At 47.9% G+C, this 22,241-nt stretch overlaps 1 protein-coding gene across 1 annotated transcript in view; it reads right to left on the bottom strand.

Moving 5' to 3' along the window:
- The window catches only part of SH3PXD2B (SH3 and PX domains 2B), a 66,207-nt gene that overhangs the window by 16,475 nt on the left and 27,491 nt on the right, over positions 1–22,241 (bottom strand). Inside the window, 3 exon segments of the mRNA XM_030459243.1 lie at positions 5,264–5,355; positions 9,424–9,500; positions 17,509–17,584. Of these exon segments, the coding sequence (XP_030315103.1) occupies positions 5,264–5,355; positions 9,424–9,500; positions 17,509–17,584 (245 nt within the window).

Below are 22,241 nucleotides of genomic sequence, written 5' to 3'. Positions count from 1 at the left end.
GACCAGAAGCCCAACCCACCAACTCAGAGGGGAGCAGAGCTCAGACAAGACAGGAAACAGCAATAAACTCCCAGCAGCATCTCCTCCTCCATTCCCTGTGGGCCAGAGAAAGGCAGGCAGCAGAGCCTACATCCATGGCTTCCTGGTGGTTCCAATGAGGAGAAGAAGGAAAAGCAACTCTGCCTTCCAGTGTCAAACTCATTTAGCTCTCACCCCTACCCCAGCCAGGCTCTGCAGATGAACCAGGCAGTCACAGCACCATCACAAGGCACATCTATGACTCTCTGCCACCAACCAGCACCCCAAAGCTTTCCAGGTGGTAAAACCCACCACCAGGACCCTCCCAGCTCCTTGTTGGGAATGCTGAGGGCAAGAAAGGGTTCCTGTGGGACCAGGGTCTCACTTAAAGCACTGAGCCAACAAGACAGCCTCAGGGTACAGTGACCTCAGTTCAGTGTTCTTCATGAACCTAATAATCCTCCAGTCCAATCCTGTAAGGAAATACTTATACATGGAGAACTCTTAGCACCCATTAATAATGCCCATGTCACTTTGTTTTTTAGGGAAAAGAAGTGTCAGGTTTCTCAAGCATCTTTTCTAATGTGTCAGATTGCATCCTTCTGAATCCAGTGATGGGAAGCAGTGGGATGTGGAGCACAAGGCTGCAGTGAGGGCATGAAGCAAAGCTAACACCTTGGGAGGGTGGTTCAGAAGAAACAGAAGCTGGCTGATCTTCAGCAATATCCAGGTGAGCTGTTAAACTTCTTACTGAAGACACTGGAGACACTGCAAGTCCTCATGGGCTTACAACAGCATAATTCAGGTGAGAATTGTTAATTAAAAACCATTAGTTATAAGACCAGAGAAACCCTAAAGGCTAGGACAGTGTCTAGAGAAGAACTGTTGCAAGCTGGCTTGACTATGATCTCTTCCTAAGGCTCTGACACATGGGGGCTGCTGGAGCAGGCAGTGTGTGGTGCGCCGCAGAGAGGTGACTCTGGGGCCACCAGACGTAAGAGTCCTCCTTGCAATGTGACTCATGGAGAAAAGTGTCCCCAACACACAGCTTGGGGACCTCAGTAGCACCCATGCTGCCCCAGAGCCCTGACCACAACCAGCTGATGGGCCAAGAGGGGAAAAGTGGAGCAGCAACAGAAGGGACAAACCCAGCAGCTACAGGAGCCACAAGCAACATGCAAGGTGAGACGGATCTGAGGTCACCATTCCAAGAAAGTACCTCCCATAGAAAAAAGCTTAGCTCTTGGAAAAAAAATAAATCTGTAATACAGTAATGCCATCAAAGCAGATATTAGGCAGCAGTTCATCTTGTAAGTATCCAGCAAGCTTGGAGATGCTGGAAATCTTTGAAAAACTTATGCTGATGAGACCGACTGAGAACGGGGGTACAACAGAGCTCTTGTTTGGGAGAAATGATGTTTAGCAAATGCTCCATGGAGCGCTGAATAGAGTCCCTGTCCCCAGCACGGCAGCGCCAGTGCTGCCCCCATGTTTAACCACTGGAGAGTTGGCCAAGCTGAACCTTCTGGCTCAGGAAGCTGCCCTGTCAGCACAGAAAATAAACTACTCTGTCTGTGCAAGAGGCTTGCAAATCCACTTTTGCAAAATGGATTCAACCCCTCTGATATTTCTGTCTGCTGCCACCTAGGAGAGACAGTTCTCAGCAGAGAGTAAAGGAGACTTTGGAGCAGAGATCCAGCCTGAGCTCCTGATGAATCTGCACGTAGGCACCAGCAGAACTGCAAAACAAACAATTCATAATACAAACTGTAATTTGTCTGGATAGCAGGACATGGCTCAAAAGCCACAAGCCAGAAAATGTCCCTATCCAAACCAACATCCATCAACTCAGGAATATCTAGTTTACCAGCAAAAGATCCTGTAATGGCTCTCTAGTGGGGCAGCCCCTCCATCTTGGAGCAAAAACCAGGAGTCTTCCCTTTTTCTGTTAAATCCTCTGTCACCTGCTCTGCTGATATGTCCCTGCTAGCCACCAACCACCATGCAAAGGTGACAAGGAAAATGTTTGTTCCTGGTACTGCCCATCCGAGAGGAAAATCAAGCACATGAAAAGTTACAGGAAAGCAAAAAGATATTTGCTTCTGGAAGACACTGGCTATGAGTTTGCACATTGAATTTATGGAAACAAGGGAAAGAAAGAGCTTTGGTACCCGCTGCAATGGCAGAAAAATGTTTCTGCCCAGCATCTTCTTCTGGCACTTTGGGCCAAACAGAAAACTTTTACCTACTGATGGCTGCCAGCACTGTGGCCCTAAACAGGACCCTTCAATTAGCCCATCCTAGAGATGGGTTGGCACAGTCAGATCCCATCAAGGAACCATTCCCATTTTAGCCCAGTTCTCCTTTCTTTGATTTACTGGGGCTGGTGCCTGCCTGGAGATCCTGTCAGTCCATTACTGGGAATGCCAATACCACCCCCACCTGGGACCAGAGTTTCAATATTAATAGAATAACAATGGGCTGTCCAAGTTGCTGCAGGAATAACCTTGTTAGCAGCATACACTTCCTCATCTGGTCAGGTCTCAGCTCATCATCATTCACCTTCCAGCCCAGAAGGCACAGGCAGCTCCCACCCCTCACAGCCCTTTGCTGATTCAGCAGAGCTGAGATTCAGCTCACACAAGGGACCTGGGTTCTGCTGTCCCCTCTCCCTCTCTGGTGATGCTCCCCCTGGCCTATAGATGGGGCAAAGGGGGTTACTCCCTCATGTAAATTCACCCTTTGCAGTTAAAATCAGATTTCCACAGACTTCAGTCAACTATGGCCCTGGAAAGTGGTTTCACATTTTGGGGTGATGTGAGCTACATCGATCCTCTAACCGTGCCCCAGAAATAAATCAGGCAGAGAGTGCATCCAGCAGCATCCAAATCCATGTCCCCTTCATTGCCACCAGGCATCCCTCCCATGATGTCCATGCTGCATGTCGCAGCAACCCAAGGTATCAGCTGGAGAAGCTGAGCCAAGGGACAGGGAGCAGGAAGAGTCCTGGCCAGGATTCCATGAGAGTGGCTGCTGGCTTGGCACAGCACCGAGCACACTGACCAGTCCTTTTCCCCTCCATTGTTCCCACCTTCCAGCCACCATAAAGCTGCCTTTTCGTTTTTTTTTTTTCACTCCATTTATGGCCTGGCTCCCTTTCAAATTCCTGGAGAACAGTATTTATCTGCTGGATGAATGATGACATCCGGCCAAACCCCAGACATGCCATCAGGTCCAATCCAGCCCAGCCGTCTATCACAGCTCTCATCTCGTTATTGGTAAGCTGGAGGCCTGCCAGGGGCTCAGGAAAGGGCTCCCACCAATCCCTCCAGAGGAGAGAGTCAAGGACTTTTATTAATTAGCATTTTGAATTGTAGCTAATAAATACCCCTCTGGCATTCAGGCTGGGATGAGAAACACATCAGGGATGTCCTTGAGATGCTCTGGCATTTTATTGCTGAAGGAAAGGGGATAAGTGTCACCCACTAAGTCCTTCTGCATGCTGCAAGGTCACCTCTCCTCCCTGAAAAGGAGCAGCAAGCAGGACAGAGTGTGACCCACCCACTGGGTTGAGTGTTGCATCACTTGCTCGCCCATCCAGAACTGCAATAGCACAAACACATGGCAGCTGTGCAGTAAGTACAACTTTGCACCTTTGCACCACAGGACACTGGGGTAGGTACCTGAGGATGGACACTGCAACACAAACACGTGCTTGGAATTGGCCTTAGGCCTGTTCCCCTTGTCTGTTGGACCCAAACCAGAGAGACAATGAGGAACATGGCATTGATGGCTGCTTGACTGAACAGCCAGCAGCTACAGCTCTGAACACAGCAGAGCTGCATCATTCTGTGCCTGATGCTCAGCACCCAAAGGTCTCCACATCTGAATGTGGCCTTGTTCTGTCCAGAGCCCCCCACCTCACCTCAGTCTATGAGAAAAAATGAAGTTGAGGAAACTGGGTGCAGTCCACCATGTATGACAGAGCCCCAGGTATAGGTGGGTTCAATAAATAAGCCACAGCCTTTGCAATGCACCTCACCACTTGCTCACACAGAGCTCCAAGACTGATGCACAGGAAACCCCCCACATTCAAAACCAGCCCAGTGGCTGTTAACTCCTCTGATAAATCCCCACCCAATGTCCTTTCAAGCTCATCTTGTCCTTGTGTTTCTTGCTTGCTCCCGAGCTGCTGGCAGGCTGGCAGGTTGAGTGGGGAGCAATAGCCAGGCAGGATGGATGAGAGGGGCAGCCAACAGCAAGCAATTAGTTAATGGGCTCTGGGGCCCTCAGAGTGACCATGAGCTGCAGGAGGAATGATGACAGGCCAAGCAAATAGAGACAGAATACAGAGGAGGAAAGTGGAAATTGAAGGAAGGGGGAATTAAAAAGAGAACTGAAAAAAAAATAAATTAAAAAACCCAGAGAGAATATATAGTCCAGAGAAGCCTAATGCTAAGCTGGAGGCCTGAAAGGCTCAGTGTTGTTGCTCTGAGGAGAAAAAAATATCCCCTTATCTACTTCCACACCCTTCCAATAGAGGATGATGTCAAATCAATTTACTGCCTTTCCTCTCACAATTAATCAGGCATCCTCCATTGCTCAACCTTGGGTAGAGCCATGCATGGTGTCACATGCAGCACAAAAAGAGAGAGCAGCATAGCAGGAGATGGAGGTGGCTGCTCAGATTTATGCTGCTTGTGATTAGTAAGGAGATGTGTGGCTCCTGGCCAAAGTAGCTCATAGTCACAAGACTTATAACCACACAGGGTTGCGTAATGCACGCGATATTCCTTGCAAGTGTTCCTTGTTTTTTTATGGGAAGACTTCAGAGCATTGTTGTGGATGGGGCTTGTGGAAAAGGCTAAGGGAAAAAGCCTTTCAAACAAGGCAGAGATCTTTAGTAACCATGTGAAATGAGGCTTTTCAGGTTGACTGTATTCCTGAAATCAGAATTAGCGAGCACGAAGTGGCTCAGAAAGTGGACCAACACTTCAGGGGATCCCAGAGAGTTGTCCCCACTTCCCCACTGCAGAAGGATGTGCCAGGAGCTGGCTGAGAGGGCAGAGGTGTGTAGTTCAGTTCCCTCAAGCCTCCATCCCCTCTCCCAGAAAACCTCCAAATCCCCCTTCTGTTACTCATGGGGAAGAAAAGTTGATGGACATAAGAATCTTATAGCAACAAGTTCAAGGCAGTCTGTGTTTCATCACCCCCCCTAATGGCAGCAGCCACCCACCCAACTTACTCTTTGGGGGGTGTCAAGTCATCAGGTCGTGTCTCAAAGAACTGGAGAACCTCCTCACACTGGGAGATGTAGGGAGGCAGCTGGATCAGAGCCTGTGGATGAAACAGAAACTGGTGATAGGAAGCACAAAGACTGAGCAAGGGAGGACAAACCTTCAGAGTGCAGGGGACTGGGTCCCAGCACAGAGCTCAGCACCCATGTGGTTCATGGGACAGAACAGGGCTGGAGAGAGGAACTGCAAACACACACCAGAGTGGGGCAGGACCCAGACAGCCCCCAGGGACACCCAGCACAATACCTCAGCTGCAGCTGAAGACTGAAGGAGAATAAGTAGAGAAAGCCTGGGCCCTGCTTAGCCCCCCTCCAGAATTTTGGAGAGATGTGCCCACGCGGGGGAAGAGCCACGGAGACATCGATCCCAGCATCCAGCCTCCCAGCCATGGCAGGGCTGTTTCCCAGCCATTCAGTGGACATGGAGCTGTTATCCTCAGGAATGGTTGGGCAGCTTCCACGTGGAAGTCTCCCAGTGCCACCAGCCCTAACCAGCACATCCCAAAAAATACTCTGCTGGGCAACAGCAGCTGAGGAGGAGGCAGGGAAAGAAGCAACAGGACGCAGAAGCATGGACACCATCTCATTAGGGCAAGGGCTAGAAGGCTGCTACATGTGCTGTCGAGTGGTAGGAGCTCTGAGCTACCTCTGCATTTCTCTTTTCCGTTCAATGAAAGCTGTTCCAAAAAATGTGCATGTCTGTGGGAGCTGGGGGCTGTCTGGGAAAGCAGCATTCATCCTGGGCTAGAGCCCTTGTAGGTCCTTTCAAACATGGGCTGTAAAGAGGTCTGGGCAGGGAAGATGGGATGGGCATCCAGGATGGATGCTTGGTGGCCAGCCCTGCCCTGCTCTCTGCTCATGGAAGGGAATAGAGTCACAATGATGGTGACTAAAAAAAAGGAAAAAAAAAAAGCCACAGAACTGAAAAACGGATCATTTGAAATGAGTGAGCAGTGCTGCAGCCTGACCTGGAGCAGATGTTTAACCAATTTGCTATAAAATTCCCTACTCCCCTCCATTTGCTTTCACAGCAGTCTCATGACAGCAGTGTGAACAAACCAAACCTCTGCTCATTTCTGTATTGGAGACAAAGCTACATCTGCAAAGCCCCAGGGTTACCACACAGATCAGATGTGGCTCCAGATTGACCTAATTGAAGCCCCTCAAAAAGCCCTTCCAGCCATCCAGCACACAGTTGTTCACTGCCAGACAGTCAGACCACTAACCATAGGCCAGCTGTGATCAAGATCATGTGAGAAACAGGAGAGAGGAAGAGCTACTCACACCATGGCTTTTGGGCCAGGGAAGGACTATTCAAAGACCAAGTTTTGCATAGATGCCATTCCCATGTGGGTACCACTCCCCAGCTCCAGGCATCCCATGATCTATGCACTTTTCCCCATGCCAAAATCACTCTGATTTTGTGGCCTGGAGATGACAGTAGGAGGGGAGGATGACAGAAAACACACTGTGCTGGAAGGATGAAAGGCCAGACCCACAGCTCATGTCTCAGATCATCCTGAGGGAAACCCACCTCAGAGCAGACCCAGCTGGCAAAGGGGTGGCTGAGTCAAGAAAGCCACCCTGCAGTCTACCTGGCCATGGTCTATAGCAACCAGATGGCCACCAGATAAGAAAAAGAGTGGCACAAATAGCATGTTTGTCCCACCTAAAGAAGTGAACTGGTGAAGGTCTTCAGAACACAGCTTCAGCCTAGGGTGCTGGAATCACAGCTGGAATCACCTTAACTGCCCTGCTGCTTGCAAGCCTCATAATAAAGGTGCTTTACCAAAGAGAGACAAGCCTTAGTGCACAGAAATCCATTTTCCAGGGAGTGAGAAAGGATTGTCAGCAGCAATTTTTTTTAGTACTCCACCCCATCTTGTTGGGGTAGAGCTTCACAGCATTGCAATTCCTTCATCAACTCTCCCCCTAAAACTTTCTCAAAATCTCAAAAAAGAGAAGAGAAAGGCAGCTCCTGTGGGATGACCAACAGAGGTAGAACACAGAGTAAAGTGTAGAAATGGGAACAAATTTCAGGCCTCCCCTCACTCTCCTTGTCACTCCTGTGGCTGTTTGAAGGCTATTTCAATGACTTGTTGCTCTTACCTGTTGCACTGATTCTTTTGCTGCTTTTCTTGCACCTTACCTTAAATTGCCACATTTTCAGTACACTAGACCTGGATCAGAGCCCTTCAGCAAGAACACTGCTTTGTGAAAGCAGTGGTTCCCTCTCTTGCTCCTCTCCCACCTTATTTCCAGGGCTCCCCCAGAGAACAAAGACACCCAACTACTCTCACAGGGGAATGTCAAGAAAGCAGAAACTTTCTTACATACTTTTCTGTGGGAACTTGTTCACAACATATTCACCTAAGTCTCAATTCTCACTCAGCAGGGCCAGGCAGATGGAGATATTTTATATTTCTGTTCTGCACCAGCACCCTCCAAGCACATAAAATGTCTCCCTCCAATGATAAACTTGGCAGTAAGAGCATGCTGGGACCCATGGCTGTGGCTGCAATCTGCAGCACAAAATAGCCAGGAGAGACATCCCCCTGCTCCTGCTGGCTCCTTGCTCATTCCACATCTCTGCAGCCTTCAGTCCCACACCTACTTTCAGTTCAGCAGCTCTACAGTTAAGCAGCAGTGATTGTAAGGCCAGGCACAGTGTGTATGTTATTCCTTGGCAATACATTAACAGGAGGAGAGGAGAGTGGTTCTAAGTGGGTCATGTAACACCAGCCATTACATTCCCGTTGTTAAGTCAAATGGATTAATTATATTTTATGCCATTAATGTCATCATCTGAAAGAGACAGCTGCAGCATTTTATCACTTAGGGACTTTTTCTTCCCCAAAATTATATTTACGGCTCTGTGTGTGTCTGTCTGTAGCTGGCACATTTTAGTGATTCAGAAGACAAGGGGCTGATGATGCCTGGCTGAAGCCAAGTGGTTACTTGTACCATCAGCTTCCCCACACTGTATGTATCCCCCACATCTCCATCTCTCTGCTCTCATCTGCTGTCCTGGCCCTCAGTGGTTTTCACCCGCAGCCCCTCTGCAGAGCTGTCAAGATGCATCTACCAGTTCTCATTTATCCTTATACTTGTTATTCCAGCCACAACATCCTTTCCACAAGTCTGGCTGAGTCCCAAAATCCAGTCCCTCCCACCATGTAAAGTCCTGGGTCATAGTCACTGCTGCACTCCCAGCACCTGAGGAGTGTGATGGATATTTCACCATTTCCTCCTCATCTCCCTTGGGTTTTGCAGCCTATGATTTCAACAGCATTCAGACTGGATTTTGGAGGCACTGGTCCTACCTCCAGACTTTTTGTGGCTGCTGCAAGTACCAGTACACTTCTTCAGCATAGTGAGATGTGGCATGTTTTATTTGTATGAAAATAGCTTCTAGTGGACCTCAGTTGTTTTGTTTTCCCACACCCCCAAAAAATACCCTAACACTGTAATTTGCCTTATAATTAAGAACTTATATTCTTCAAGAGTGTGAGGCAAATTCTCTCAGTCATATTTCTGTTGGCTGGAGGTAGAAGTCACCTTACCCCTGTGTAAGTGTTTCATGTAACCAGTAACATGTTTCATGTACAGTTTCATGTAACCATCCCAGTTTGGGATCATCCCACCAAGAAACTGCTGTCTTCTACATAAAATAGCAGGTCTGTTCCCAATAAATGGGAAGGGAAAGGTTCCCTGAGGAACGGAACCTCAATCCTAGTCCTGCCCATGATCATTTCAGTTCAAACCACCTACCAGAGAGGTCATGGCTAGGCAGCCAGGTTCTTTCCAGCCAATCTGGAAAGCTGGTTGTGGTTTAGAGTTTGAGAAAGCAGAAAAGAAAGGGAAAACACAACAGCAGGGTACAAGCTGGTGTGGGGCTGGGCCACCCTGCAAGTTCTCAGCATTAAATCACTGGAGTGGAAAGGGAATGAGTGGGTGGGTTTTCCTTAGGGAAAGGGCTGGATGGCAGGGGATAGCCAACACTCCCCATTCTCCCAGTACTGGAACATGACTATATACTAACAGTTAAACAGAACAGAGCCTGATCAGGGTGACTTCATCTTTGGTTGCTGCTAGGAACCTCCCCTTACCTTGCAGTACTCATCGATAGGTATCAGCCGCTTGACCGCAACATCACGGATGTGGCTCCGTCGGAAGAGGATCTTCCCTGAAACAGGAGAAGTGGAGGAAAAAGAGCAGTCAGCACAATGCTGTCTTCTGAATCATTCTGTCAGGATCTATTCCCTTCATTTCTTGTCATAAGCACCATAGCTCCAAAAAAACCCAAAACCCAAAACCCAGCCTGTTCCTTCCCATAGATGAAGTTCCTTACCAGAATAGAGCACATTTAATGTGGCAAGAAAGGTCAAGGGGAGGGGGCAAAATGCATTCCCACCTTCTCTCACCAATCTGGCAGTGATGGAGGATCAGTCCCTACTAAAGCACTGCCTGATACCTTACAGTCTGCTGGCAAGTCCTGGGTGTGCAAGTCCACTGGCAAATGTCAGAGAACTGGACATCCCTGTGACTGCCAGTGAAGGTGAGCAGGTCCAGGGAACCCAGATCTAATGCAGACAGAAGCCAAGCCAAAGGGTTCCTCTCTGTGCAGCTCCTGTGTGGAACTGGTCCTGGAAGCCACAGTGTCAGGACTGCAGCTCTGAGTCAGACCTATAGGTTTTTCCTTCCTGTCTGGGGTTTATTTGTGTGTTCTCCATTAACGAGATCCTCTTGCCACTCTGCTTCCTCTCCTCTGGTTTGTGGTACAGGCCTTTTGCCTTTGAAGTCTAATGACTCCTAAATGCTTCAAGCTGCTTTCAGAGAGAACAGCTTCTCTGGCATTTAATGAGACAAAAGCCATTAGCAGGCAGTGAAACAGATACTGCTGAAGCTGGGTGATCAAAAGGACTGGGACTGGCAGGATTTCAGAAGGGCACTTCCCAAAGCACTGGGAACTGACACTGCTTTGCAATACAATCACCTGGAAACCTGTGTTTTGAGGGTGGTGATCATGAAGTTCCCTCAAGTACCTCCTGACATCTCCCATACCACAGGAAGGTCTCCTCTTTTTGTCCCTACTTGTATTTCCAATCCCACCATCAAGCCCATGAAGAGCAACTGATGTGTCTGTCCATGCAATCCCTTCACTTACAAGAGGTCACCACAACACAACCCCCCTCACAACCAAATGCAAACAGACAAGAACAGGGAACAGCTCTCTGGGGTCACACAGCCCTTCAGGGCTCCATCAGCTCCTGCAGCAGCCTTTGCTGGAGCTGTAGAATTGCTGGAACCAGAGCCCGGATGCTACAAAGCTACCCAAGAACAGGACCTGTTAAAATGTCCACAGACCTATGACAGTTCTAAATTCAGGGCTGGGTTACCCTCTCACTTCTCCCTGATTTGTCCAGGATCTGGAACTTCTGCAGCCTGCCAGTGCATTTTTTTTAAACAGAGAGGAACTAAGCCAACCCAACTTCAGCTTGCAAGGAGCAAGAACTTTATGGAGGAGCCAAATGTCCTGCTAGGCTCAGTTAATGCAAAATGCTTTCAGAACTGGGCTGTCCAAGGGAGCACCCAGCAATCACACTCAATACCCATTCTATAGTTGCCCTCCAGTGAAGTCCAAAGGGTCAGCCCAGCTCATACCAGAAAGATTGTTTCTCATTTATGTCCTGCTGACAGCGAGGGGCTGAGACATTCATGGTGGGAAATGCTCTGCTCTGAAATGCATTCCATCTCACAGCCTGCCAGAGCCAAGTCTGGCAGTCTTTATGATAAAGTGAAAAAAAAAATCCCTCTATTCAATCTGTCTTTTAGATTTTGAGGGTGAATAGACTGGGAACAGAGAACTGTCTGGAAAGACTGGGAGCAACTACCAGTTCAGAGCTCCTGTCCTTGCCTATAGCAATTATTTTCCATCAGACAAGTAATAATCAACAGTTTTCCCTTCTCATCAGCAATCACAGCATATTTGCTGCATAGTTTTCTATTTGAATGATTATTTTTAAAAAGACGAATGCATGAGAATAGACTTTTTGGAAACTGTAAGGATTATCTGTTTTGGTTTTATGTCTGCCACAATGAAATCACTCACGGGCAGGTACATTATAAATGTCTGAAATAATAAGCTCCGAGTGTGGGAATATTTAAATGTTTAACAAACAGATGCTAGTGAATAAGAATAAAAGGAATACAGGTTGGGGGAATAAATACAGCAAAACAACTGAAGAACTCTTTAAAAAGCCCAGGCACAGAGCATATTAACAAGCAGGAAATCAAGCTCCTCTCTTGATTTGCTCTAGATCTGATATTTTTTCAACAAGGAAATTTACTGTCTAACAAAAAGCTGCTTTTTAACTGAAATGCCTAATGAACATAATTGCAGACCCAAATATGGCTGTATAAATCCTTGACTGGAAAGGCAAGAGAGAGCAGGAAACTGCTTCCCTCCTGGAAGGGGAAGATGGGCAACTTGCTGGGTCAATGAGGTGCAACATACTCCTGGGTACATTTTCCTTAAACCATATCTGTGAAATGCATCTAGCACCACTGCCCACTGAGCTTTTCATGTGGCCAAAGACCATATCATTCAAAAGAAATGCATGACCTCATTCATCTCTTATCTGCACCCCTCATTGCTGTAGCTTCAGGGGACAGAGGGATGGTGCCCATCACCCACCCCTCATTCTAAGTGTCCCCTGCTTCACCCTGGGTTTTTTTCTGCTTCCTCCAGGAGTTTGTGCTGACTCTCAGTCTGCCACCCAGTTTACTGAGCAATAAGAGTCTCCCTCCTTGCTAGCAGAAGAAAACCACCACACAAGGAAATACAAGTTAAATACACTCTCCTTTATACACCCAAACAAAACTATGAGTAGACTGAACATTTATCAACTGGGAATGTGTCAAGGAAGTTGATTTTGGAAACAGAAGGCAGAGATAAGGCACCACTATGGAGCAGCCACCCTGGCAAATCTCCCTGTCCAAGTACCCAGGACATGCCATATGCTTTCTCTGCAGCTTGGAAACCTGTAACTTCTACAGGGAAAAGTGGTGCCTCTGAGGGGGCAATGGCTCTGAAGACACCCTGTGCAAAAGCTACACTTTAGTAAGTATTATTTTTACATTGATATAGCTGTAGAAAGCACAGCACGGGCTTCACTTGCCATATATTTGTTATCCCCCCCCTTTCCCAGCAGACGGTGTGTGCTTTGCACGCTCTTTAAGAGCAATCTGGCAGCATCATTATTCTCCACCAGCACTTTGACTGGAGGAGTCTGAGCAACACAACCCGTCCTTGAAAGTTAGAGGGAAAGTTAGAGAAAGGGAGATGAAACATGCAACTCCTTAAAAATCAAAGCAAATGAAGTGTCTGTGCACTGATCTTCAGTGTGAAAAATGGGTGGACTGTTCCTTTTCTACATCTCCCCCATCTCCACTGCCTCTGCATTTATAAAGGACTGCAAATCATCAGAGGAGAGCTTGGGAAAAGGCTTCCTTATCATGGAGATAAGGAATTAGGGTCTCCAGCAGTATGAGAGAGGGTAGGCAGCCCACAAGAGGGGTTAATCTCTCCAAACAAACAGGTAGGGAAACAGGGCTCTGCAAATTATTCCCTCCTACAGGAACTCTCCAGGCAGAGCTGAAGTTATACAGGGGAGTAAGGGGTGGAGGAAAAAAAAAAAAAAAAAAAAAGAGGCAGAGGCATTTTAAAAAGCAAAATGGTTGAGGCTCCTCTTGCGCCAGAGGCTGTTCCTGGATCTTCAGCAAGCTGGAGAGGCAGAGAACCTGAAACACATCACCCCACCGATCATGGCCACAAACCAAGCCAGATATTCCAAGAGTGTAAAACTGTCTGTGCCTCTTGCTTTACCCCAAAGGATTCCCCCCACTCTCCTCCCACCCCACTGCCTTGGAAAGAATTCACTTCTCTGCACCTTTCAAATCACATCCAGATTTTCCCTGGCACAGGTTCCAAACTCACTTAAAAAAAAAAAAAAAAAAAAAAAAAAAAAAAAAAAAAAAAAAAAAAGGCAGCCCCAAATGTACACATAATTAGTCCCAGCCCGTGAAGCAGCCAACAACGTGGGCTATTCCTAGGATGGGGAAACAGGAGTGGGAGACAGCACTTCCAGGAGCTCCACACTTCCCATCTGTTTGGCAAAGTCCTGGTGCTGTGCACGCATCCTGCCAAAAAGGAGGGGGACCAGCAACAGGCTTCTGGGGCTGTCCTGGGCGTAGCATAGGCATGGAATTCCATACATTGTGAAATGAAGATGAATTAAACAGTGATCCCCTCAAAGTAGTCCCTGACAGTCTCACAGTCTGAGGTCCTATTGGAGGGAGCACAGTTGGTCCTGTTAGTTTACCAACTTACTGAGAAAACTACAGAGCACAACAAGAGAAGGAGCAAGACATCTTTCAGGCATGGGATGAGGTGGCCAGAGGAATAGATTGAAGAGATACAGTCTCCAAAAGAAAAGAGTGGGGAGCTCCTAAGGCTTCAACAGCTGCTATCTATAAGATAGGAAAAGGATTCTAGCCTGGGCTGAGACAGTGAACCTCTTCAGGGCATCATTGGGTCAGTTTGTTGATGCAAAAGAAAATACTTTTTCTTCCCCACCCAGCACAACAGCAAACTTTAGTCTCTTGGCTTCATACTCCAAACAGCTGGTTCTCTGCTACTGCAAGGCAGCAATGGCCTTGCTGTTCTTCCCACTGAAAAAACCCCAAAAAACAACCATACAAAACAAAACAAAACAAAACAAAACAAAACAAAAAATCCCTAGAAACCACCACCACAAAATAAACCAAAACCCCTCAGCAGCTCTTCTTCATGATCCAGAGAGTGGAACTGCATCAAAAGATGCCTCAAAACCTTCTCCAAAGCCCTACTGCAAGCCACTCATGTAAGAACTCATTCCAGCTCTGATGAGGATGCAATGGGAAAAGCAAGGTTTGTAGCTGGAAAATTGAGGAGTTGTCCACTACCTCCTGCACAGGACATGTGTGGGGAGCTACCAGCAATACCCACAGGTGTTCTGGGAGAAAAGCCCCAAAACATGGGGCAGCACTGAAGCCCGTGCTGAGCAAGTCAGGCTGAGAAAGGAGGAGAGAGGAGGAATCACCCTGCTTTTTAAAATGATCCCACTAAACCTCCATTTTCCTCCTCCCTCCCTGGGAGTTCACTATTGTCTGTAGCTAAAGCTTCCTAAAAAGCAATTTTACAGCCAAAGTGAGCTCAGCCTCAGGCAACCCCTCCTTGTTGAGGCTCACGTTTCCAGTGAGGCAGACTGGCCAGGATTTGCTCCAGGCCACTCGGGCTGTAAGAAGTTTGGAAGGCTCCACTCTCCTTATAAAAGCTGTTTCCTGAAAGATCTGGCACAGCCCTGACACAGCAGGCCCAACTGAGCTCATTTGTTTTCTTAGTTCATTCTTTCCTGGGGTCTCCATACCATCATCTCCCAGCCAACACATGTAACCCTTACTGTGAGCTCCTGCAGGCTAGGAAGGAGTTGCCCAGCACCACGTCCCCACAGCTGGGGACAGATCTCCCTCTCCACAGCTGCTCCTTACCCCAGGGACCACAGCTAATGCCATGCAAGGGCTGGGTGACACCAGAGCTGCTTCCAGGGGCCATCCTCAGCACCACATGACGGTAGGCAGGCAGTGTCAGTGGCTTGAAGCCAGCAAAAGTAGCCAAGAGTCCACTCCAAATTCCCATATAGAGTGGCAGAGGCTTTGCAGGCACAGTGCAGGAGCACTGCAATGTCCTGCCAAACCAAACTGGTCCCCAACAAGCTGTGGGAGCGTGGTTTCAACACCTGGGAAGGGGCAATCCCTGGCTCTGCACACCAAGTGCAATTGCTCTCCTCTGCCTAGTGGACCAGCTTTATGACTCCACTTCAGAAGATGTGAGAGGGCTGAAGGACTTACACTTGGGAGAGCATTTTCTGGTACCACCAAAAACCAACTTCAAAAGACCTGAAGTCTCTAGATACTTCCCAGTTGCCAAATCCTCAAAGCAAACATTAACCAAAAAAAGCAACACAAAGCAAAGAGAGTTCCTGGAGGCTGGATGTTGTAACTACAGAGTAATGATGGAACTCTTCCCATTCCAGGAAACCTGACAGGCAAACCCAGCTGGCATCTTCTCAGATCATGGTGGTGACTGAGTTTGGGACACTTAGGGGTTAGCTAAGAAAACCAGAGCTGCAGGAGAGGCAGGGCCACAGGAGACACTTGTGAGAACTGCAGTAGCCATAAGATCTAATGTTACTCCACAACAGACTTCCCAGAAAGCAGTGTACTATCAGTAAACCACTGGAGCCATATTTCCACTGGTAATGACATTCAGATGCGTAAAGTGTCACTCATATTAGGACTGGGAGCAAACTACAGTACTCACAGAAGCAGAACACAATCAAAACCTTAGCAAGTGTAAGCATATTAGAGCCACGTTTTGCAGAGAAAAATACCCAGGCTGTTTGCACTGAGCTCACCTGGGTGGCAACCCCCAGGCAGAGAGAGTTTGGGTTCAGCTGTAAGTAACAAAACCTGCTGCCAACCCCACCTGGGAAGACCGGGAGCTGCTCCAGACAGGAACCACACTGCTTTGCACACCTTCTAGCACAGCCAGGAACTACTAGAAGAGCCCTCTCTTATCCCCAAATGAAGTCTTTCAGAGGCAGACACAGCTTGCAAACCATCTCATGAGGAAGTATGGCTCATCATACTGCTCTGGAGCAAGACACCAGCACCCAGCTGCTCCATGATGCACAGAAAAGATAGGAGGGAACAAGCAATGTGATTCCCCTCTCTTAACACAACTTCCCTGAAAGCAAGAGAAATTCTGAAGCTGCACCATGAGACCAGGCAGATGCAAGAGGATGGTCCTAACTCCCTAAAACCGCTTTTTCGACAAAAGAGCAAGGCTTTATTTTCCAGTATCTTCAACCCCCTTTTTCCTCCAATGGAAATCCAGTGACATGATTACTGCCTTCCAAAAATAGCAGCATTTTGGTGGGAAATATCTGCAAGTGCAGCATGGCCAAATCATATGTCCAATTTTTCCAAGTTATGACCTTTGCCAACTTGGCTTCCAATTTTCCTCCCCACTCCTTGCTGGAAGGAGTACTTGTACAACAGCAAGGTCTGGTTGTGCTTTGCTTCTGCTGATGTTACCAGACAAGGACAACCCAGAATCTGAGACCCCTCTATGAGAAACCCAGACAAGGCTCTCCTGCTCAGAAAGGGGGATGGTGGGGGGTAAATTATTTTCTTCATGCCAGTCAGAAAAAACAGTAAAGCCCACTAAATGCTTTTATGCTTCCAGAAAAGCCACAAGGCAGAGTACAGCACAAAGGACCTCACAGGCACTGCAAGGGATTACAGTACCATGACATTTCTAAATATGCTCATCAGCTACTTGGGGGTGGAAGTAAAGACAACCCCATGGTCAAAGCCATTAGCTATGGGTGCATGAAACACTCCCAGGGCCACATCAGACTGGCTGTTTTTTCAAGGCACATTAAGGTTCTTTTTTTTCCTGTAGCAGAAGCACCCTAGGGCAGCCAAAAGCAATCCCTCCCACCACAGGGTTTGCTGTGGATTGTTGCCTCTGTTCTGCAGCCACACAGACACTCAGCTGCATGCTGGGCTGGCAGGGCTCACTTCATGCCACAGAAATCCTGACTTTGAGCAACTAGTCCTGAACATCACGGGAGGAAAGCAAGACTGTCAATCAGCTTGATTTACCATGTGGAATTTAGGTGTTTTTTTCCTTCTCTCTGGATGGCTTTGAGTCGCACAGGACAGGACAAACAGCAGTTCCTGGGGAGCCTTACCCCAAACTCAGCCCTGTGCTGTGCTGGCCAGACCCCTCCAAAAACAAGCAGGGTTGCTCCTGGCAGAAGCTCTGCAAGCAGAGTTGCTTATCTGAAGTCCCTCACTAATGCTTTCTGGAGGGAAAGATAAGTGACTGTGAGGTTTAACCCTTGCTGGGCACATTACAAACAAATACAAATGTTTTAATGGACACAGTGCTGGCCAAGACCTTGCTATTGCTCAGATGGTTCAGGAGATAAGAGCTAAAGCATATGTATTCTCACACATGTGCTTAGAAAAAGCTCCTACCATGCCAAAACTAGCATGGTCTTTGATGGACCCTACTTGCCTACCTGGTAGAAAGGGAATGATCCTTTGCTTGGGGTCCTTCTGCCCTCCTTCCATTGGAAACTTGTCCAGCATTTGCATCTAGAAAAGGAAAGGCAAGAGAGGTATTACAGCCAGTGCTTAACTTGCATGACACAAAGCCACCCTCCCCAGGAGGAGCTGAAGCTCATTCTCCAAAGCAGCAATGTCCCAGACATCATTCATGGTACCATCAGCAGCCCATACTGAACACTGCCAGATGCACAAGATTGTAGCAGCATCTTCACTAATTTCAAGACATTTCCCACTACCAGTGCTGCTCATCACTACCATTCTGCTAAGCAAGGGTGATTCATGTAACCTGCATTTCTGCAACTATTAAGTTTCATTTTTTAGGACCTTGGTCACTAAAAGGAGTATTTTAAGCTTATAAGAGCAAGCATAGCACAGCACTGACACAGTTCCTGGACTACAGGAGCCAACTCATGTTTGCCTGCAAAAGGCCATGTTTGGCAAATTCTTTGTGCTACGCAGGCTTGTAGCACGAATGTTCTGTGGAATTAAAATTTTATAAAATCTTCATCATTTAATGAATAATTTCCTGGCTGATGCAACTGCATTAGTACATTTAGTCAGCAAAGAGAGGTAATACCCAGCTCCTGCTCTTGCTGGGTTCCTGCACTGGTGCTTCCACACATGCACACAATTTTCTTGCAGCTACTGTGGTGCTTAATGCTGATGCCCTGGCAGGAGCCACGTCCTCAGCATTTCCTTGACTTGGTCTTGCTGGAAAACACCATTTGGACTGTGGCCTTTGCACTTTACAGAGGAAAGAGCGTGCCCAGCCACTGGACCAACCACACATACTCCCTCCTTTGGAAGGAAGGGGAGGGAGATACAAACTGTCCCTTGTTTTCTCTGGGGCATGGAACTGAGCTCTGTTTCCCACCATCTGAAGAGCTCCCTTGTTCCCAGGATATCTGAAATGGGTCTTTGCCCTCTCCTGTTGGAGCTATCATACTCTGCCTAAATAATTAAGCACTTATGGAAGACAACCTGCCCAGGAAGTATCCTAAGCACCTACAAAGTTTAAAACAGCCGTTCTCCTGTGGCACAATTAATATTTAAAGTATTTCATGCAAAGAACCATTCCTATCCCATGAGAGGCCCCTGCAGGCAGCCCTGGCCCAGCCTGGCAGAAGGATGAGCATCACCCAGCAGCCAGACACAGCCTGCTCCCTCCTACTCCCTTCTGCTTGCTGCTCAGCCACACAACCTCAGCAGCCTCTGGGGGGCTGTGCCGGGCCAGGCTCAGGGGTCCCCACACCCCTTGGGGATGTGTCATACCTGGCTGACTGCTTTTCATGGCTTTTATTCTTTGGCATCTATTTTCCAGAGGGTTCCATTGCTTTCTACAGAGGGTCTCTGCTTCTAGCTAAGGGCTGTGGACTCTTCTGCTGCTAGACATGAGCTGGTTTAAAGCACTGTAATGGCAATGCTAAACCCTTTTTGATGATACAGCTCTCCACACCCCTGCACAAGCAAAATCTGTGGGTTTTTTTCCTTCAATCTCCAATGCATCAGGATAAAATTCTTGAGGTTTGGTGGCTGGGGGGGGGCAGAATGAAAGAAGTATTTTTCCTACACTTTAAGAAATAAAAAACCTCCCCCAACATTCCCGAAGACAACAGGAAAACCAAAAGAAGCTCTCAAATATTCTCTTCAAAATGGAAACAAGACAACTCAAAACCAGGATGACACTAAGCACAAATGGAGCCTGTTTACAGCTCCTTCTCAGGAAAAAAAAAAAGTAAATGGTTCACAACAAAGAAAATTATTTCAGACTCAGCAATAACTGGGGACTGTGGTGACGTTACCAGCAGCCACAAAGTGAGACTAAGCAGGGTTGAGGGAGGACTTTCCTCCCTGAGGCACTGCAGGCTCCCTGGGCATGCAACAGCCTCTTCTTCCCCTCAGTTCACCAAAATAAAGGCTGACACCACATCCCTGTTCCCCTGCAAAACAGCCGTGCTGTGCCGTGGCAGAGAGGTGCCTCTGGCCCTGCTCTTCCTGTTGGGATGAGCTTGGGAAAACTTGTGACTAGTGAAGGGTGAGCAAAACAAGCTTCAAACAGCACACATCTGATTGCTGTTAAGCAACGCAATACTTGAGTCACTTAGAGTTTTCCCCTCCTCTCAGTTTTGAAGGGGAGCTGAGGATCTCTCACTCCTGGGAGCACCCGAAGAGCGTGAGCTGATTTCTCCTGTATGCACGTGTCTGGACTGCACCTCTGGCCAGATCTGCTCCCAGCCATGTGATCCCACCAAACCTGGCCAGAACTTCAGCCCAGAAGATCTCAATTTCCTTTTGCTTGACCGAAAGTGCCTCTTGCAGTGGCTGCTCAGTGAGCAGGAGGCAGTTCAGACTCTCCCTGCTGCCCCCCATTCCAGCCTTGAGCCTCCAGCATCACCCCAACCACATCAGAGACTGCACTGTTTAGAGTGGGTTCCTACCACTATGCCTGCTCACACACAAGCTGCTATCTCTTCTTTAGCTGAAGGGAAGAAAAGAAGCTGCAAGGTGCCTGGAGCACCCTCTGGCATACACTGAAAGAGGAGAAGGAGGGGAAGGAGCATGGCAAAGAGGTCAGACCCATAGATCCCACCCAGCCTGGCTGCCACATCATGCAGCTCCAGAGAAGGCAGCAGCAAAAACTAGTTCATCAGTTTTATGAGGAATAAGCCTGTGGTTGAAGAACAGCTAAAAAACCCTCTCCAAAGAAAACAATCCCAGCTCCAGCTGTAGCAGTGGTAGGCAGTTTGGGTTAGCAAGATACAGGAGCACACATGTCTGCAGAAATCGAGTCCATGGGGCAGGGGCTGATGGTTCTTCTGTAGCACTACACACAGTACGGCTGAGGTGAGGAAAAGCACAGAGCAGCAATGGGAAAAAGTCAGCTCCAGGGACACGGAGGAAGCCAGCTGGCAAGGCTCGAGGTTTTGAGGCTCCCTCTACCCTTTCTAGCCCATCTTGCTCCTACTGATTGTGCAGGATAGGGACTACAGCACAGGTTGTTACAGTGCTCTTCCTCAGGAAAACCAAGGGGAGCAGGCACAGCCCTGGAAAAGGGATGGCAAAAGGCTAAAAGTGCAGCAATCCCACAAGCACTGTGATGCACAAACAGGGAGCAGAAGATGGTCTGCAGAAACAGAGGCACCCGAGTGACAAGGCTTCCTGGGAAAGCACCTTTCTGCTTGGCCTCAGCTGGAAAACTCACTCCCCAGAAGAAAAGGAATTGTAGAAAGGAGACCATCAGCACAGGGAGACTCCCACAGATCATTTCAACAGCAAGGGTTTCAATCCAAGCTCCAAACAAGACTGCTCACACCACATTTCCAGAAGGGAGGACTTGCCCAGCCATCCAAGATCCCAGGGAGAGGAGGAGACAGGGCAGGTGAGAGGCAGACAGACACTCAGCTTTGAATAGCATGGCTATCCCCACCAAGCATGGGAGAGCACAGACAGACCAAGAGCCAGCCTGGCTCTCAGCAATGCCTCAGCCAGGACAGGGAGAAAAACGAAAGGCAAAAAGAAACAATGACTTTATTGTTTCCTTCCCTCCCAAGATTATTTTAAGGGATTTATGACAGAATTTAGGAAAAAAAAAAAAAAAAAAAAAAAAGAAGAAGAAGAAGAAGAAGAAGAAGAAGAAGAAGAAAAATCGGAAAGGATGCAGTTTAAAGCATTTTGTTGTGTGCTTTTATTATGCAGGAAGCTTCCACAGTTAAGACCAGGGCACGGATGCCCCAGCGGCGATCTGACCCATGCTGGGGGTTGCTCACCAAGAGAGGGCACATTCATCCACATTTATCTCCACCACCCATTTATCTTATCAATTAGCTGTTTTTCCTCCTATCCCAGAAATGCCTGTGCAGTGAGTTTCTGGAGAGAGGAATGGCTGAAGGTCCCCACACATGACAGGAGGGCACTGTCCCCATGGCCAAGCTGCCCATTAACAGGACAGGTGATAACACCAGCAGGGCCACCTGGGGAGAGGGAGCCTTTCAACAACAGCTTTGTATCAACAACCACCACTTTGGGGAAAAAAGCTTCTTCATTAAGAGGAAACTGTCAGATAATATCCTAATTGAATCAATTAAGAGTGCTGTGGGCTGCAGGGAATCCTAGGGAGAGGGGAATGTATCTGCTCAGCAGTATTCCCGGGAAGCAGAACAGTTAGGAACGGCTTTGCACAAATAAGAGCTGATGGTGTAATGCCAGAGGGATACACCATGCAGATGGAGTAATGCCAGAGGGATGCGTCTGCTGGAGGAACAGGGCCTCAGCTCCAACAGCCTATGAGCAGGCCCTATGGCTTTCTGGCCAAAATCAAAATCTGAGAAGTCTCTGCAAAAAAGAACAAACCTTTCAAGCCAAGTACCTTCCACAATAAAATAGAAAAAAAAAATCCCTTCTAAAATAGAGGTGAAGAAAAAAAAAACAAAACAGTTTTTCATTTAACTCCGATATGGTGGAAAGAAAAAGGTCAGGGGGAAATGGTAAGCACAGAGGTCCTGCATCCCCCTAATAACAATGTACCAGAAGGCCATGAGATTAATACTGCAGGAAAACCTTGCAGCCTGGGGACTACAGGATGTGCTTTTGCCAGGCTTATCTAAAGCCCAGACACTCCACTATTGAGTGTTAAGGCTTGTGTGGCATCTACCAGGGCTGCAGAAGAGAAAGTCTTTGCCTGCTT

This window comes from Calypte anna, chromosome 13, assembly GCF_003957555.1.
Source record: "Calypte anna isolate BGI_N300 chromosome 13, bCalAnn1_v1.p, whole genome shotgun sequence".
NCBI lineage: Eukaryota > Metazoa > Chordata > Aves > Apodiformes > Trochilidae > Calypte > Calypte anna.
This window is presented reverse-complemented; position numbering and strand designations above follow the sequence as displayed.